General features: G+C 48.7%; 1 protein-coding gene across 7 annotated transcripts in view; it reads left to right on the top strand.

Annotated features, from left to right (window-relative positions):
• Positions 1–17793, top strand: part of NVL (nuclear VCP like) — a 90770-nt gene that overhangs the window by 22198 nt on the left and 50779 nt on the right. For all 7 annotated transcript variants that reach the window (XR_003965840.1, XM_030302106.1, XM_030302102.1 and 4 more), the window contains 5 exons: positions 484–628; positions 8372–8675; positions 9932–10150; positions 10902–11006; positions 15187–15249. Coding sequence is in view for 6 of the 7 variants with exons in the window: in XM_030302106.1 (XP_030157966.1) it covers positions 484–628; positions 8372–8675; positions 9932–10150; positions 10902–11006; positions 15187–15249 (836 nt within the window). In the remaining variant the exon portion in view is untranslated. The remainder of the gene's footprint in view (positions 1–483; positions 629–8371; positions 8676–9931; positions 10151–10901; positions 11007–15186; positions 15250–17793) is intronic.

Below are 17793 nucleotides of genomic sequence, written 5' to 3'. Positions count from 1 at the left end.
CCGCCACTCCTCATTCCTGCCAGACTCGGCTGCTGGGCTGCTCCCACACGTGTTCGTGCCTCCGTGCTGTCGCTCACACCGTGTCGTCACGTGGATTTCGTCAACGCGTGTCCGCTTATTAGCGTCCTTCCTCATCCTTCAAGGCTTTCCCCAAACATTACCTCCTCTCTGAATCTCCCTCGGTCCTCCATCAGAATCCGTGCTCTCTTCCGTCGGATTCCTGTGTTGCTTTGTTTATACCTGTTACTGTGTCACGGAATTTGTCCCGTGGCTTTCTCCGTAGGTTGTGAACTTCTTGAGGACAAAGTGTCTGTTTTCTTTACAGCTTTCGCATATTAGACAATTAGTAAATGATAGCTTTACGTCCATACTGCTGGCAAAATGTGAACTACTCTCTGGCCACTTAAACCACTTCTGTGAACGTGATCGTCCTCCGTCCCTGGGGCCTTATCCACCATTCATCCTGTGTCTGCTTCTTACTAGATCTGAATACCATGGCTGCCACCGCTCAGGTCCTAGTCATTGGAGCCACTAACCGCCCGGACTCATTAGACCCTGCTTTGAGACGTGCAGGAAGGTTCGACCGAGAAATATGCCTGGGTATCCCAGATGAAGCATCCAGGGAAAGGTACTCTCTTCGTATGTCACAGGTCATCTGAACTGAGTGTTTTGAAAACAAGAGGTGACAGAAACCACGTAGCCTTTTTTTTTCTCTTTGTTCTTGTCCCAGTAACCTTGACCTGGACAGGAAAAGGCGCTCTTTAAATTAGTACTTAAGAAACTAACGTGCTCGTCACTAACAGGGCCATTGTTTCAGGCTGTTTTCCCAGTAGTGATGGTGGATGTATGTGTGTATACCCCTTGGTCTGGTCCTCCTGACGGTGGCTGGTGTCATGGAGTCTGCAGATCAACGTAGGGACAGTGTGGGCAGCTGGGGAACAGAGCGTGCTCACTGGCCCACTTGTCAGTTGTATTGACCACTAACCTGCCTAAGACCACAGGTTTCCTGACAAGGCAGCTGGAGAGTTGCAAGTGAAAGCTGTCTGTATGTTGCAGGACCAGCCTCTCCTAGTAATGGGGGTTGAACGTCCGGAGAGCAAAGAAATCGCTGCCAGTGTCTCAATAAGCAAGGAGGGTGTGGGAGGCACCGTTGAGGCAGCGCATAGAGGTCTGATAAAGGGTTTTTCTGTAACGCCGTGTCTGTCGTGGCTTTGGGCTTAAGTTTGTGACACTAAAATTGGTGTATGTGGTTCGAGGAGTGGGTGGCATGTAGTGAGAAGAAACAAGGTACACACAGGACGGTGACGGAGGGAAGGGGTGACGGGCAGGAGGCTTCGCGGAAGTAAACGTGGTTGTAAGGCACGTGGTGGGAGAGAAGGTTAGAGAGTGAGACAGGAGCGCATCGACCTTCCTTCTTCCCCGTATGTGATGTGCTTCAGCTTCTGATTGTTTGCAGTTCCTTCCTCGGTTACCGTATTCGGTCCAGCTCATGTGCTCCTCGTACTGCCACACGTATGAGGTTTAAACAGTCACACCAGCCACTCAGGCTTGTTTAGTGTGTTTAACCTGCCGCAACATGTTAGTTAATGTCTGAGTTGTTCCTGTTTACGCCACAAACATGTATTGAGTGTATGGCGTGTGCTGGTACGTTCTGGAAGGCGTTGTGAGGAATATGAAGAGTGACGAGTCCTTGCTTTCCAGAGGCCTGTGTCCTTTATGGAGCCTTTTTCCTCCTGTGCCCACCTTCCGTAGAGAGAGGGACACGTGGGGCCCGTCTTCGCTGCTAGACAGGACCCTTCGTTCATCCACCCAGCATTCCCTCATCGACAGAATCCTTAAAGGGCTTCTGCTGAGGGCCACGGTTTGAAAAATATAAGCCTATAGAAAAGTTAAAAGAATAGTACGATGAGTATGTGCACACCCTTCAGCTGGGGGCACCACTCACTCGCACATCCACACCCCCTTCCAGCCTCTGCAGAAAACCTACGTATATTTGTGTGCATATGTGTGTGTACCTTTTTTTTTCCAAGCCATTTGAAGACGGAGGACAACAGGATGATGCTTCAGCCATAAGTGCTTCCCGGGGTGACTGTCACTCCATTTCACACCATTTCAGGAAATTTAACACTGACGCGATAATACTAACATACGGTCTGTTCTCATTTTCCCAGTTGCCCCTAAAATGTCCATTTTAATTGCTTTCTTCTTGATTTTGTGTAGTTTCGTGTTTCATGTGTCATCCATTCTGGGATCAAACCTGCTGTTTAGTCAATGTGACCCTTTAACCTTAACCTGCCTCTTCAGGGAGGAAGTGCTTTCATGACATTGACATTTCCCAGGTGCCTCATAGTTTAAACTTGCCTGACCGTCTCTTCCTGATGGGACTCAGCGTAGGCATTTTGGGCAAAATACTGCCTGGGTGGTGAGGTGTCCTCAGCGTCCTCTCAGGAGGCTCCGAGTGTTCCTTTGTGTCATTATTGGTCCTGTTAAGTCCGGTCACTCGGTTGAGAAGTTTGTCAAGAGTTTTCTCCTCTAAAGGTACCTTTTTCCTTTATTCTTAACGTAATCCAGATATTTCTGGCACCAAAGGGTGTTTATGGCTGCCTGTTGTCAGTTTGTCCAAATTCCATGCGAGACTCTGCGTGAGGTCTGTTGGCGTTCACATCGGTGTTTCATGTAGGCTGGGTGGCCTGGCTCAGTCACCGCGGCCAGCGCAGGGGTTGTGTCTCAGAACGAAGGGGATGTTAGGTGTTCGCTGTGTTTAAGGCCAGGTGGGTAGAGTGGGGTCAAAGCCTGAAAGATGATAGCTCTTGAATATAATCATGAGTGAGAATTTTTTAAGTGAGTATATTTTAAAAAAAATTTTATTCTGGTAAAAATAAACACATAAAATTTACCATGCTAACCGTTTTTAACAGTATGGTTTAGGAATATTAATTTTTATTTACTTTGGAACAAATTTCTAGTACTTTTTCATTTTGCAATTTAATCCTGCAAAATTAACATTTGGCACAGCGGTTGGCATTTCAGTCACTTCTGAGTGATCAGAAGAACGCTGAGTACAAAAAGAAACGGGGTCTTAGGATATATCAGGCAAAGCAGACCTGGTCTGGGGGTTTCTTAAAGGATTCTCTGAGGAAGCTGAGACTTTAAGAATAATAGCAATTAACTGATAACGTGACGCTGAGAGTGTCCCTGGTAGGAGTAGCATGTGCAGAGAGGCCCTGAGGTGACTGAGCTCAGTGAGTCCAGGAACCTAGAAGAAGAACACTATGGCTGTAGAAGAGATAAAGCGTGGAAAGGCTGGCAAGGGATGCAGAAGGCAGTTCACATACAGTTGGTAAGGATTTTGGACCTCTTTGTGAGTGGTGGGAAGGAATTAAAGCAATTAATGTAAGCAAGACAGTGATGGAAACAGACTTTTTATTTGGAAAGAGATCATTGTAGCTGCAGCATGAAGAATGAAGGGAAAAAGAGCAAGAATAGGTTCTGGTGAACCCGCGACGGGGCTGTTATGATGTCTGGACGAGATGGTGATGGGCTTAAGGAGATGGGCAATAGGTGGAGATAAGCGGAGCGGTGCCTGGTGGGAGCACACAGGTAGAGCACATCTGGAGTGATCAGTCGTTTAGCCAGTAGACCCAGTGGGTTGCATTTCTTGGCAGAAGGTACATGTGGAAGGTGGGAGCTGTGATTGAGCAGGAAGGAATAGTCCCATTTCTATCTGTTTTTGTTTTTTGAGAGAGAGAGGGTGCAGATGAGTGAGGGGCCAGGAGAGAGGGAATCTCACAAGGGGCGGAGAGAGAGAAGCAGGGCTCACCCAGGGCAGGGCCTGTGCTCACGAACCGTGAGATCATGACCTGAGCCGAAGTCCAAAGCTTAACCGACTGAGCCACCTGGGCGCCCCTCAGGTTTCTGATTTGAGCCTCTGTGCTGCTGGTTTTCTCTGAGGGGACCTGGGAGGGACGGAGGAAGTAGCAGTGGGTGCCCCACGTCCCTCTGCCTTTTCCCAGATTCCTAACTCATCCTAGCTTTTGTTTGGTTGCCTGTAACAAAGTAATAATAGTAACGTGCCTTGTTTTGTCTTTACGATGGGAACAGTACCCCCGCTTTAAAAGGCTTCTCGTGAGGATTGCATCAATACACCCAGCACAGCTTCTGACTCGTAGAAATGTTAAGGTTGCTCTTGGTGTTTTCCTGGACTTTGAAAGTATCTTGTTACGGAACGTTCCAGCGTACACAAAAGCAGTCTGATACAATTCTTCTAGTTTCTGTTACTGCAGAACAAGCCACTGCAAAATTTAGTGGCTTTCAGCAACGGTCATTTTATTGTCTCTCACAAGCCCTGTGGGTAGAGAATTTAGAAAGGCCTCAGCTGGTCGGTTCTGTGCCCGGCCCGGCTCCCTTGTGGTGGTAGAGGTGGCAGCTGGAGCTTGGAGCAGCCAGGCTGTGCACGTCTGCACACCTGCCTGTCTCACCTGGCTCGGCTGCGTCTCCGCATGCCTGTCCCCCTCCTCCCCTCTCCGTGTGGCTCCCTTCACGGGACAGTTTGGGCTTCTCAGAGCTGGGCGGTCTCATAGCGTCTGTCCCGCTGCTCTGTGCTGTTGACCAGCCGCTGAGGTCAGCCCAGACTCCAGAAGAGGAGAGCCGAGAACGTACAGACATGCCTTTCAGACCCTCACGATGGTGAAGCCATCTTATGACCCAGCCACAAACAATCCTCACCGTTTCAGTCCTGTTCTGTCTGTCCCCAATGCTTTTTCCTGGAGTGTCTAAAGCAAAATTCGGGCACCATATTGTTTCCACAATAATACTTCAGAATCTAACGGGTGAAGACTTTTTGTTTAACTTACGTGCTCACTAATAATTCTTTGATACGTCCGATGTCCGAACCACATCCATAGGTTTGCGGTATAAAACCATACGGATTTTCAGTATAACCACATGTAACGTTTTCCTGTCTCATCTGCACGGGGATTGTTCGCTGCCAAGTCACATGTTAGGATCACAGATCCTTTCTTTACCTTTGTAACTTTTCTGGAATCCACGATTGCCACGTTTTTGTCATTTACTAACCTTCTTGCAACTTTTTTCACATTCTGTGTTTCCTCCAAGTGCCTGTGCGCGGGTGTGGGTCTGTCCCTTACCTTATGTGATGGTGAGAGGCAGTAGGAAATAGTGGATGTGAAGTCGGAACAGCAGTGTCTGGTGTGAATTCTGTTGTCTCCTGTTGCTGCTGTCCTCACATGGGAGTCCTCGTCTGAGGTTCTGTTCTAACAGCACGGCTGATAGGACATCTGCAATGTAAGCTGTTTTGTTGAAGCTTGGCCCCCCTGTAAAGCAGATGACCAGCTAACTTTTTACTTAGAAACCTCCAAGGGTCAATTTCTGAAGATGCGTTTTGTTGAGTCGATTCAGATCTTTCAGGAGAAGGTGTTGAGACCGTACCATGGGCTGTGGGTCTAGCTGCCAGTCTTCCAACACAGGCAGGTCGGAAGGATGCTGAGGAACTGTACACCCTGCTTTCCTGGTGGAGCGCGTGCCCAGATCTTCCCTCTCCTGCTGGCAGGCGGCGTGGGGAGGATGTGGCGTCTTAGCACGTCTCATGCACGACTCCCAGCGCTTGGGTTTTGGGCTCTGCTGTGGCCCCAGTTTCCATGGTCCAGCACTTTGAGGCCTCCCGTTCCTGGTCTTTGGAGTTCGCCAGACAGATACACTTCCTTCTCGTTAGCGCACCTCTCTGAAAAAGGTTGATTCTGGCTTTGTGTCCTCTCCTGGACATTTACCATTCTCTACTTCCGTTCTTGATAAACGTGGTTGGAGAGTACAGGCAGTCAGATATCTCTTGGCCTGTGCTGGTATGGATAAATGATTGACTAAACAGGTGAGAAGAGGCAAGTCTCTGGTGCAGAAGAATTCCAAATAATGTGTGTGGACGCACCGCCCTGAAGGAGGTGGACTCCCACTGCTTACCCCTAAAATGTGAGCTGGGCACGTTGACTTATTTGCAGAGTGCGGTACGGAAAAGGGCGAAGGATTACAACCCCACGGTGGAAACCCTTCCAGACACGGCGTAAGGCCTGGCGGTCAGCGTTCGCATCCCGGTGGTGAGGGGCCGACAGTGTGTACCCTTGATGGGACCAGTGGGGACAGTGCTTCACCTCTGTCGTCTTCTTCCCCCAAATACATTGACTTAGTCTAATCACCATAAAAATATCAGACTAGTCCCCCATTGAGGGGTAATCTACAAAGTTCTGGGTCACTAATTCTCAAAACTGTCCTAATAGGAGAGGGGTATTGTGGTACATAGAACTCCCTGTACTGTCTTTGCAATAATTCTGTAAATCTAAAACTTCCAAAATAAAAGGTGTATTTTTTAAAGAATTTGTTAAAACTCATCCTATTTATAGCCAAATACAGCATTAATCTGGATCATTTATTCTGGGAACCCTTAACAGAATCTTTTTAAGGATTTAGCGACCTTAGAGCATCAGCTAGAGCTGACACAGAGCCCCGTGTTGAGAGGCCTTTCTCTTCTTTGCTAGGAAGACGTGTAAACCTCAGAACCCCCCAAACACCTGTTCTTTCAGTATCCGAGCAGCATAAGTACCTCTCCCTGTGTAATTTTTTTTTTAACATTTATTTATTTTTGAGACAGAGACAGAGCATGAGCAGGGGAGGGGCAGAGAGAGAGGGAGACACATCCGAAGCAGGCTCCAGGCTCTGAGCTGTCGGCACAGAGCCCGACGTGGGGCTCAAACCCACAGACCATGAGATCATGACCTGAGCGGAAGTCGGACGCTCAACCGACCGAGCCACCCAGGCGCCCCTACCTCTCTGTATAGAGCAGCACTCAAGCCTGTAGCCTAAGCCCAGTGCTGACAGCTGGTTAAAGTCCTTGTAAGAATACAGGCGGATCATGGGGCGCCTGGGTGGCTCAGTCGGTAAGCGTCTGACTTCAGCTCAGGTCATGATCTCGCCGTTTGTGGGTTCGAGCCCCACATTGGGCTCTGTGCTGACAGTTCAGAGCCTGGAGCCTGCTTCAGATTGTCTCCCTGTCTCTCTGCTCCTCCCCCACTCACGCTCTGTCTCTCTCTCTCAAAAATAAACATTGAAAAAAATTTAAAAAATAAATAAATAAAGGCAGATCCTTGTATTGCAAGTTCCCTGCAGTTCCCTCCCAGAACGGGGGCAGGGGTGGGGGTGTCCAGGCAGCCTCCTAGTTACGTTCACTGTGGAGTTTGTGCCTCTTGGTGTTTTTTTTTTCCGGCAGAGGAAATGTTGCTGAAACATCTACCATCTTGAAACTGGAGTTCTCTTACTGGTTATTTTCTCCTCCTCTGGAGTTCCCAGAGTACGATGAATGGAAGTGTCCACACTTTTTCAAAAATACAAGTTGTAACTGGGAAACGGGTGACACTTACTTTGTGTGAGCTATTTTTCATAACATTGGAAGTTGCTTAGTATCCTTGTACAATGCAGTGAATAAGGTCTGAGTCTTCAGGAAATGGTTCTGTCATGGAGCCTTTTGTGGGTTGCTGGTATGTAAAGTACCTGAGTAATTTTTCATTGGTCGGTAATGTTCACCTGCTTCCCTCCGGTTCACTGACATGATCTCAGATGACTTTTCTGTAACTCGCTGTCCATTGGCTTGACACTTGAAAATACTCCTCTCTGCTACAAATTTGAAAATTGCAAAACTTATTTCCTTGTCTGAGTTAATTTGGAATATCACAGTGTGTGAGTAGTAATAATAATGAACACTTGGGCCCTCGCCATAGGTCGGCCACTGTTCTGAAGGCCGTGTGTGTGTGTGTGTGTGTGTGTGTGTGTGTGTGTGTGTGTTCACCCTGCGCGGAGCGTGTGTGTGTGTGTGTGTGTGTGTGTGTGTGTTCACCCTGCGCAGAGCGCTCCTATAGCTCGCGCGTGAGGAAACTGAGGCACGCAAGGACAGTCACTGTGTGGTAGAGCTGGCTTCAGAGCCTCCGCCCTAACCATTGTTCCCACTTTCACACTTTCTTCACTGGGTCTTACACAGATTGTTAAGGGACTCCTTCATAATAATGACCTGGAGGCCCACAGGTCACTGGCCCGTGCCACGTTGTGGTTCAGGCAAGTGGACTTCTGCATACGCACGATCCCGTGAAGTTGGAGAAGTAACCGTCCTAATATAACATTGGATGCAAGGGGTGTATCACTACAGCTTTTTGTGATGGATGGAATTCATGGTTTACTCGGAGTCTGGTGGCTTTTATTTCTGGCAGGTGTCCATTTCATCTTTTCTAAAAGCAGAATTGACCTCAGATGTGTTCGGTGACTTGTTTTTTCTGGTGGGTAAGGAGGCTGAAGTTCTTCCCTGTCTTTCCTACAGAATACTTCGAACTTTGTGCAGAAAACTAAGACTTCCGGAAGCTTTTCATTTCCACCACTTGGCACACCTCACTCCAGGCTTTGTTGGCGCTGACCTGATGGCGCTCTGCCGAGAGGCAGCCATGTGTGCGGTCACTAGGGTCCTGATGAAGCTGCCCGAGCCGCGGGCCGACCCTGAGATGGAAGCTTTGCTCTCCAGAGGAGGCCGGGGAGACGGGATCGGAACGAAGCCCGCTTCCGAAGCACAGGAGCTTTCCCCGCAGGTGCCGAACCTGTCCTTCGTGTCGGCCGCCCAGCAAGCGTCGGTATGGTTGAGGTTTATGATTTATGTTTTATTGGCATTTTATCCACAGACTAATTATCAGTCACACCCAGAATGTCTGTAGCTTCAGAAGTACAAATTGTTTTACTTTTTTAGCTGATCCGGAATAAATTCCTTTTACAGTATTGATTATGATGCTCTGGACCAGGGGTTGGCAAGCTGTGGCCTCCCCGCCGCCTGCCTATCTTGTAAACTGAAGTCATAGCCGCACTCCTGTATTTACATGTGGCCTCCCTGCCGCCACACTTCATAGCGGTGCCCCCACAGGGGTCCCTGGCGTGAGACTGTGCGGCCCACAGGCCTGCGGTGCACACCCTCCAGACCTGGCCAGAGAGAGCTGGTCGGCTGCTGTAGGAGCGCCGGGCACTCGGTTGTATTTCCTGGTCACCTTCTGGTCAGGTGCGCCAGGACGATCCTCTGGCGCCCTGTGTCCGTGAGCCGGCGCCGCGCGGCTCTGGAGGACAGTACGTGCGTGAGGGGGACTCGTGTGTCCAAGGTCAACGCTGCAGCTGTGAGCTCTAGGAGTTCATACTTTGTGCGCGGGCTTCATATGGCCCTGTCATCGAAGGAACGAAGCGTAAGCGACCATGGCCTGCCCGGGCCACACAGCTGCTTCCCAGAGCAGGTCCCGGTCCGTGGTTGTCAGATGTCTTTTTCCTCCTCACTCACTTGGAGCCACAGTCCATCTGTTAAAAAGAATAGTAAGCCATATTCCTGATACGAGACACACAGAAGTTAGGACTTGACAGACTGACTCCGGGTTACTTTCCTCCCACCTTTATAGTCTCCTCAGAACAAGGAGTCTGTTTGCCTCCGAAGCTCAAGGCTCCACGTAGTGCCCTTCGAGGAACCTTGTTTTGAATTCTACTGCCACCAGAGTAACTTTGTTTGAATTTCATCAAGATTCAGCTGCTTCGTGATTATTTGTAAATGAAAACTGGAAGAAATCGTTGCAGAAATGACTGTTACCAGCTGCCCGTGTTTGCCACAGCTGGCCCTTGTTAGCACACGGACGTCCTTGTCCTGTATTTGGTTCTAGTCCGTGGACCTTTCCTCGGCCAAATCTTCATCTACACAGAGTAAAAGAAATGGCTTCTGTCAGTGGAGAAAACTGTGAAAATCCACAGTAGTTCATTATAGCTTAAAGAAATATTGCAGTAATAATTTTTAAAAGCACAAAAATAAGTCTTCCAACAAATACGCAGTTTTTCACTTTTCCCTTCGATCGCTCCCTTTAAGGATGAATTGCAAAGGCTGCTGGTGTTGCTGCGAAACCAGGACCCCCTCTCAGAGGAGCGGCTGCAAGGGCTGCGCATTGAACTGAATGACTTCATTGTTGCTCTGTCCTCCGTCCAGCCCTCGGCCAAAAGGGAGGGCTTTGTCACTGTCCCCAATGTGACTTGGGCAGACATCGGTGCCCTGGAAGATGTCAGAGAGGAGCTCACCATGGCCATCCTGGTAGGTGTGTCCGCCGTGGAACGGCGCTGGCCCGTGTAACAGGTGCAGGTGGGCTGGACTGTACGTTTTCTCTCACGTGTTCTGCTGTACTATCGTTCAACCTCCAGCAACCTGTTTTGTTCTTTCGAAGTCTGTTTTAGGCTCATTCTGTGGTTGTGCTTGAATTCTGTGGCAGTGAATTAAAAAAAAAAGTTGGGTTTCAACCAAGAGCCGACCATTTGAGAAATATTCTCTCAACTCGCTCCCACTCCTGTGGGTCAGAGAAGTTTCATAAAAGTCTGGATCGATTTTCGTTCACTCTTACTTTTCCACTTTACTGATCTTTAATGAGGAACGATCTATGTAGAGGTGTGTGGCTGCTGGGAGAGGAGCAGGTGCAGGGGCTGGGTGTGCCTGGCTCCTGACCACGGACAGCACGGCCTCTCCTCCATCTCTAGGACACCTTCTGAAAGCTTTGTAGCCTGGAAGTTTGGGTAGTTTTTTTAAAAACCTTGATTTTAAGATGCTGAAGGTATTGTGTCTTTACGTTTGAAGTGCTTTCAGAACTTACGTTTAGGTGTGATTTCCTCATGAGCAGGGACTTGATTTATCACCACGTACCCCGTGCTTGGCGCGGAGGTAAGCGCCCTGCCAGCACTGTTCTTACCGCTGGACCCCATGGTCACGGTGGCAGCTTGCATCTGGAGAGAACGTGGACGCGCAGTGTGAATGGACATTCGTAATGGATCAACTTTGGCGTTGTTTTTTACAGGCACCGGTACGTAACCCCGATCAGTTCAGAGCCCTCGGATTGGTGACCCCAGCTGGAGTCCTCCTGGCGGGCCCGCCCGGTTGCGGGAAAACGCTCCTGGCCAAGGTGCGCTGAGTGCAGCTGCGGGTTTTCTCCCCTGCTGTCTCGTTGGGTCCTGGGAATTTAGCCTACATGTTAGAGTGGGCTAGTTTTACATAATTTCTCTCACAAGGTCATTTTAGTAAAACTGACAGTTTTCAGGAATGTGTCCCGCTTTTATTTTAATTACAGAAGGTACATCATTGGACATTAGTGAAATAAAAAAATTTTTTTAATTTTTATTTAATGTTTATTTATGAGAGAGAGAGAGAGAGAGAGAGAGAGAGAGTGCAAACAGGGGAGGGGCAGAGAGGGAGGGAGACACAGAATCCCAAGCAGGATCCAGGCTCTGAGCTATCGGCACAGACCTGACTCGGGACTCAAACCCACAAACCGCGAGATCATGACTTGAGCCGAAGTCAGACACGTAACCGACTGAACCACCCAGACACCCCCATGAAAGAAAAAGTTTTTTACATGAGCCATGGCTCCATCAGTTTTAATATAGCAAGTATCGTATTCCCTGTAACTGTGGCTTTTTAACGAGTACTGTCGCATAGTTGTAGTACCTGACCTTGTTTCCTGCTTTGCTGTAGTTATTTATAACCTAAGTGTTTTCTTCACTGTTCCCTACAATTGTTATTTTAAAAAAATGTTTTTTTGGGTCACCTGGGTGGCTCAGTTGGTTGAGTGTCTGACTCTTGGGTTTAGCTCAGGTCATGATCTCACAGCTTTGTGAGATCGAGCCCCACATCAGGCTCTGCACTGTCAATGCAGAGCCTGCTTGGGATTCTGTCTCTCCCTGTCTCTGCTTCTCCCCTTCCTGGGTTGTCTCTCAAAATACATAAACTTTAAAAGAAAGAAAGTGAAAGCCAACAAGTATAGTCTTTAAAGCCCACTGGTAATTTTTAAAATGCCACTTAAGAAGCGTAAGAAACCATTTTTGCCTCCCAGACCGTCAAAGGTTAAAAGCAATGTTAATGGCTGTCACTCCTTCAGTGTGTGCAAGATAGACACTCAGGCGACAGGGTAGAATCTGCGCAGACGGTCTAGAAGGCACTTTGGTAAGGAAGCAGATGTGATCTGGTAATGGGTCATTTTGATCAAGTGGAACAGGTTGAAAGCTTTAAAAACATTCCTTTTATTGAAAAATTACTTAGACGTGCGTTCTAATAAAATGACTGGTCGAGGTACAAAAATTTAAGTACAGGACTATTCAATGTAGTGTTGTTTCAGTGGGGGTCATTTCCGTAAAGTATAGAATACCTTTACGATAGAATTCTACACAGACATTGAAAATACAGACGTGTGCATATATTGGTATGGGAAGATGTTTAATATTGCTGTGTGAGAAAAGCACTTTTAAAAAGCTTGTATTTGTCATAATTCGTGTAAAAGTTATGGTACACGTTATCTTGACATCCGCGTCACAGAAGAACATCGAGAAGGGCTGACAACAAAATGAAGCGGTGGCTCGTAGTAGGTGGAGGAGAGAGGATTGTAAATTATGTGTCTCCCTTTTGCTTCAACAGTTTTCTAAAAGTTTGTTTTGAGAGAGAGCGTGAATGGGGGAGGGGCAGAAAGAGAAGGGGAGAGAGAGAATCCCAAGCAGGCTCCACGCCACCAATGCTGAGCCCGTCATGGGGCTCGATCCCACGAATTGTGAGATCACGACCTGAGCCGAAATCAAGAGTCAGCGCTCAACCGACTGAGCCCCCCAGGTGCCCCGTGTTAGCTGTCGTTTTCAATGTCTGTACGATGTTCCACCTATAACTTACTTAGCCTTTGTCAACTTTTTAAATTATTTGAATTACTCTTAAATTAGGAAATTAAAAGTAAGGACTTTTTAGGAAGTACTACAACAGCCAAATAATTTGTGAGTGCTCCATAAATAATCGGATACCCACAGTGCCATTTGCTCACGTATGTATTCATGTGCACGTGTGTAATATATACATGAAGTTTTCCTAACTTATTTGTACTGATGTTACTGAGTTTCCTTGCTTAACGCTTCCAGTACCCTTGCGAGGCATTGCTGTGAGGGGGGTGGGGACACCGGCAGAGGTAGTTCTCTGTTTTCTTGACAGCAGTTTGGGAAGAATGTAGCCCGAAAGAAGGTCCTGCACGTGAACATGTCAGTTCACCAGGTGGACGCAGTCCCCTGGCCCGGGTGCCTTGTACCGTTTGTTTTTTAATGAGTTACATTTGCCTTTGAGTAGCCCTGCTCCTGGCAGAAAGGAGACGGGTTATTTGAAATCCATGGATGTTGTTAGATCCCAGAGCAGATTATCCTCCTGTCCCTGCTCCTGCCTCCCCTCACTGTCAGCAATTTGGCACCTGTCTGTGCAGTCAGCTGTCTGGCACCTTGCTCGTCCGGAGCAGGGAGTCTTACCCGGGACTCCACCGGTGGGCCTCAAGCCCACTGGATGCGGGCGGTGTTTTTTCCAGGGAGAGGGCTCACCACTTTCTTCAGATGCTCCAAGAGGTTCATGCCCAGAAGAATAGAATAGTAGAAATAGTAGAAAATGCCCTCGAATGGCAGAAGCGAGATGTGACCTTGGGAAAGTTGTGGATCCGCGTGCTGGACAGAACCTGGTTAGAAGATGAGGGTTTGGGCTGGTCTTCCTGCTTTGGTTCACTCACCATCGCAGTGAGTTTCCTATGCGCGAGGACATAGGACGTCCGTGAGCAGCAGAAGGTGCAGGTATGTGATTCCCGGAGCCAGCACGCTGTGGGTTGGTGACTAATAAACGTCATCTGTCACCTGGGACGCTGGCGCGGACGCAGGCAGCTGCTGACGCCGCAGGTGAGGCTCATGGTGACGTCCGGGAAGAAAACGTACGGTAGGGTCACCGTGTCCCACGTAGGAGACGGGGAAGATCTCCGGCAATTTCAGGAAATGCCGGCGGTCACGGTGGGTTAAATCTCACTCACGTGACACGTGGAAGCCTGGAAGCTGATGCGGAGGAGTCAGACTTGAGTCGATGTGCCCTGACTGTCCGTCACGCGGGTGTCGGGTGGCCAGAGGAGGAAGCTGCGCGGTGCGGGCAGCCCACGTGCGTCCCTCTGCCAGCGGTGGCCGCGGTGCTTGGCGCCAGCCGCGTAGCGGCCTTGACCGCCTGTTTGGCCCTGAGGTGGGGAGGGACCCCGAGAAAGCCAGTGGGCGGACCGAGGGGAACTGTTGTGTCCCAGACCACAGGCTGGTGAGCTGTGGTGAATATTTCAAGTTGTACTCAGGGATGAAGGCGAGTCCTAGGGAGACGATGTGATTGGCGTTCTTACGAGGGGACTCTGGTGAGTGGTAGAGGAGAGCGAGAGTGGAAGGGGACCGGTGAGGGTCGTCTCGTCCAGTCTCGGTTTGGTCTCTTTGCACATCCAGGTGGTCTGCGTGAGGGGTGGGTGGCGGAGGAGCAGAAAGCGTGGGACGCGGACATTTTGGCCTCAGGCTGACGGGACTTGGAGGCGGATTGGATGATGTGACAGGGGTCAAGGGGGCCACCAGGGTCTGGGGCTAAAAGCTGTCGGAGTTGGGGACGTGGGGTGTGGAGGGAGCTGGGACAGATCCAGGCGTCCTGCTTTGGAAGTGACGGATTCGAGACATCAGGTCCGGAAGGAGATGCCGAGCTTCCTGTCGGGTGTGGCTCTGGAGCTCCGAGGCCAGGCTCCGGGGAGAGAAGGGACTCTGTTCCCTGATCCTTGGTGACTTATTCACATTTCTTCTCGGCACTCAGGTGACCTCTCTCGGGTTCTTTGACACGTACGACCGTGTTGGCTTTGAGCCGTGCAGTTTATCGTTACTAAAAGCAATCTGTAAGCGCTGAGCCGTGGCCAAGACTAATACTGAGGTTTTTGAATTTTGGTTTATGAGTGAACGATTGCTTTCATTGGGCAAGGCACGCTTTGCTGCACAGACTGGGATTTCACTGGAACTGCAAGCCGGGCTACAGACGTGTGTGTGTAAGCGTGTTTGTGTGAGCAACACCTTCACACAGATGGTCCACATCACCCTGTCTGGTTTCTCGTCTGAGTGATTCTTAGAAAGTTGTAGATGTTTCTTTGATTTTTCTTTTAACCCATTTCTCCTTTTCCTTTTCATCTCCTTCCTCTGATGAGAGACACAGTATAAACTGCAGAAAGTCCTGTGTTGTCACAAATCACTGTTTACTGTAAATTTTTCTGATTTGTATCTTGGTTTTTTTCTCACTAGGCGGTTGCAAATGAGTCCGGACTGAACTTTATATCTGTCAAGGGCCCCGAATTGCTAAATATGGTAAGTTGTGGCGTTAGCTTTGGTCGTAGATGAGAAGTAACGGCTGCTCCGGTTACGAGCAGAGCGTCCCTGCGTCCTGGAAACACAGGACGTTTTGGTGAAGTCTCCAGCGCAGGAGTGAAGACATTGCTTTGCTCTGTTGTACGAAGTGTGTTAAGTGCTCTCTTAACTAAGTCTCTTCAGCTCTGAGCCTCCATTTTCCCTCCTGCAAAATGGAAATAATCAAAAAGTTGACATTTTAGGGGCTCCTGGATGGCTCATTCAGTCAAGCATCTGACTTCGGCTCAGGTTATGATCTCACGGTTTGTGGGTTTGAGCCCCGAGTCCGGCTCTGTGCTGACAGTGCGGAGCCTGCGTCTCTCTCTGCCCTGCCTGCCCGCCCCCCAACCCCCCAAATAAACTTTTTTTAAAAGTGGACATTTTATTTTACTTTTAAAAATTTTTTCAAGATCATTTATTTATTTTGAGAGAGAGCACAGGGAGGGGCAGAGAGAGAATCCTGACAGGGTTCCCACTATCACAGTGTGGGCCTTGAACTCATGAACCACAAGATCACGACCTGAGCCAAAATCGAGTCAGTTGATTAACTGACTCAGCCACCCAGGTGACATTTGAAAGTGTGTACTCTGAAAAATAAAATAAATAAATAAATAAAGCGTATACTCTGTGCCGTGTATTCGTCAAGCACTCTACATATACAGCCGACCCTTGAACAACGCGGGCTTGAGCTGCGCAGGCCCACCTATGTACGGAGACTTCTCAATAAGTACAGTCCTGTAAGTGTATTTTCCTTATGATTTTCCTACTGATGTTTTCTTCTCTTTAGCTGACCTGATGGTAAGAATTCACAGTTTGATACATAGAACACACAGCCGACAAAAGTCAGTTGACTTCATGTCGTAAGGCTTCCCAAGGTCAACAGCAGGCTATCACAAGTTGAGTTTTAGGGGAGTAAAAAGTTACACGTGGATCTTCAACAGCAGGGTGGGTGGTCAGCCCCCAACCCCTGCCTTGTTCACGGTGACAGTCCTGTGAGATGCGGGTTATTGTTTCCTCTGATTCCTGATTTGCAAACGAGGAAACTCAAGTCTGGAGGTGTCACACACCTTGGCCAAAGTCCAGTGGCTCTGGGGGAGGAGAGCTGAGGTTTGAGCCTGGGCTACGTGACTCCCAGCGTGCTTGCCTCATCCTGATGTCCGGTAGCTCACACGACTTGTCTCAAAGAGTAAAAGTACTCTGGGGGGAGATGCTCCAGTACTATACAGTAACTCCTCTCTGCGTTCAGTTTATATGATATCTCAGATTTTAGAGATTTTGAATATTGTATTATCCCTTCGTCCTTATGAGAAGTAAAAACACCGTTCCGTTCTGTAATGCATTCAGACAAAGAAGTAAGTAGTATCGTTGGGGGCTCCTGGCTGATTCAGTCAGTAGACAATGTGACTCATCTCAAGGTTGTGAGTTCGAGCCCCACACTGAGGGTGGAACATACTTAAAAAAAAAAAGTATTGTTTGTTTCAAAAGGAAATGTATCCCCCTTACCAGTTTGTATATGTTCCTATTGTATGTGTTACTTTCCTCCTAAAATAAGGATTTGTATTTAAGCATTTCCTGCGGGCTTTCTACCTACGTCTTTACTTTCCTTGTGCTTCTTTTGCCTTCCTGGCAGAGGAGGTGTTAGAAAGGAACCTTGAAGGGAGAGGACTGTTGCGGGTGGAAGCCGGGAAGGACAGTTCTGCCTGACAGTGAGGGGCTCTCATCCCCAGTCAGAGCTGGCTGTCGTCTCCGGAATACCAGAGCCGACAGAGGCTGTAAGCAAGGGCACAACCTTGCTTCACATTCTGAGGATCTGTTCCAGGCACGTGAGAAATTAGGAAGAGTAACGTATCTGTCACCCAGCGAAGCCCCTGCAGATCTTCCCTAACCACGTCCCCTGTTCTCTCTCCCACAGAATTTACCGTAATCCTGAATTTGGTCTTTGTTCTGTGTACTTTCTGCTTTTACTACATACGTATATTTATCTCTGAACGACATGTAGTATTACTGTCCGTGTCTCAAAAATGTTTAATGAGGCAGTTGGAAATTTGAACACTCACTGATACTCGATGTTAAGACAGTAATTTTTAAGGGACCGGTGAAGCAGGTGACGGGGACGGGAGCACGCTTACCCAGAGGAGCACAGACTAACTTGTGGAAGTATGTGGTCACAAGACCTCAAGCAGTCTGGACACCAGCAGGGTGTCTGAGAACCGACTCAGTTCAGCTCAGTTCTGATGCTACCAGGACACGACATCCGATTCCACAGGCTGAGGACTCGGTCCTACAGGAGTGTCCCCCACCCCCCATGGCAGACACCAGTCACAGGCCCCAGGCTGTCACCTGTGCTTCTGACACACCGACTACAGATTAGAGGCTCCAACCAACTCCTCCTCAGTTTTGATTAATTTGCCAGAGCCGCTGGCAGAACTCCCAGAAACACTTGTGTTTACCAGGTTGTTGAAGGACACGATAAAGAAGAAGAATCAAGAGCAAAATGAAGAGGTA

This window comes from Lynx canadensis, chromosome F1, assembly GCF_007474595.2.
Source record: "Lynx canadensis isolate LIC74 chromosome F1, mLynCan4.pri.v2, whole genome shotgun sequence".
Taxonomy (NCBI): domain Eukaryota; kingdom Metazoa; phylum Chordata; class Mammalia; order Carnivora; family Felidae; genus Lynx; species Lynx canadensis.
Note: the sequence above shows the minus strand (reverse complement) of the source record. Positions and strands in the feature narration are given on the sequence as shown.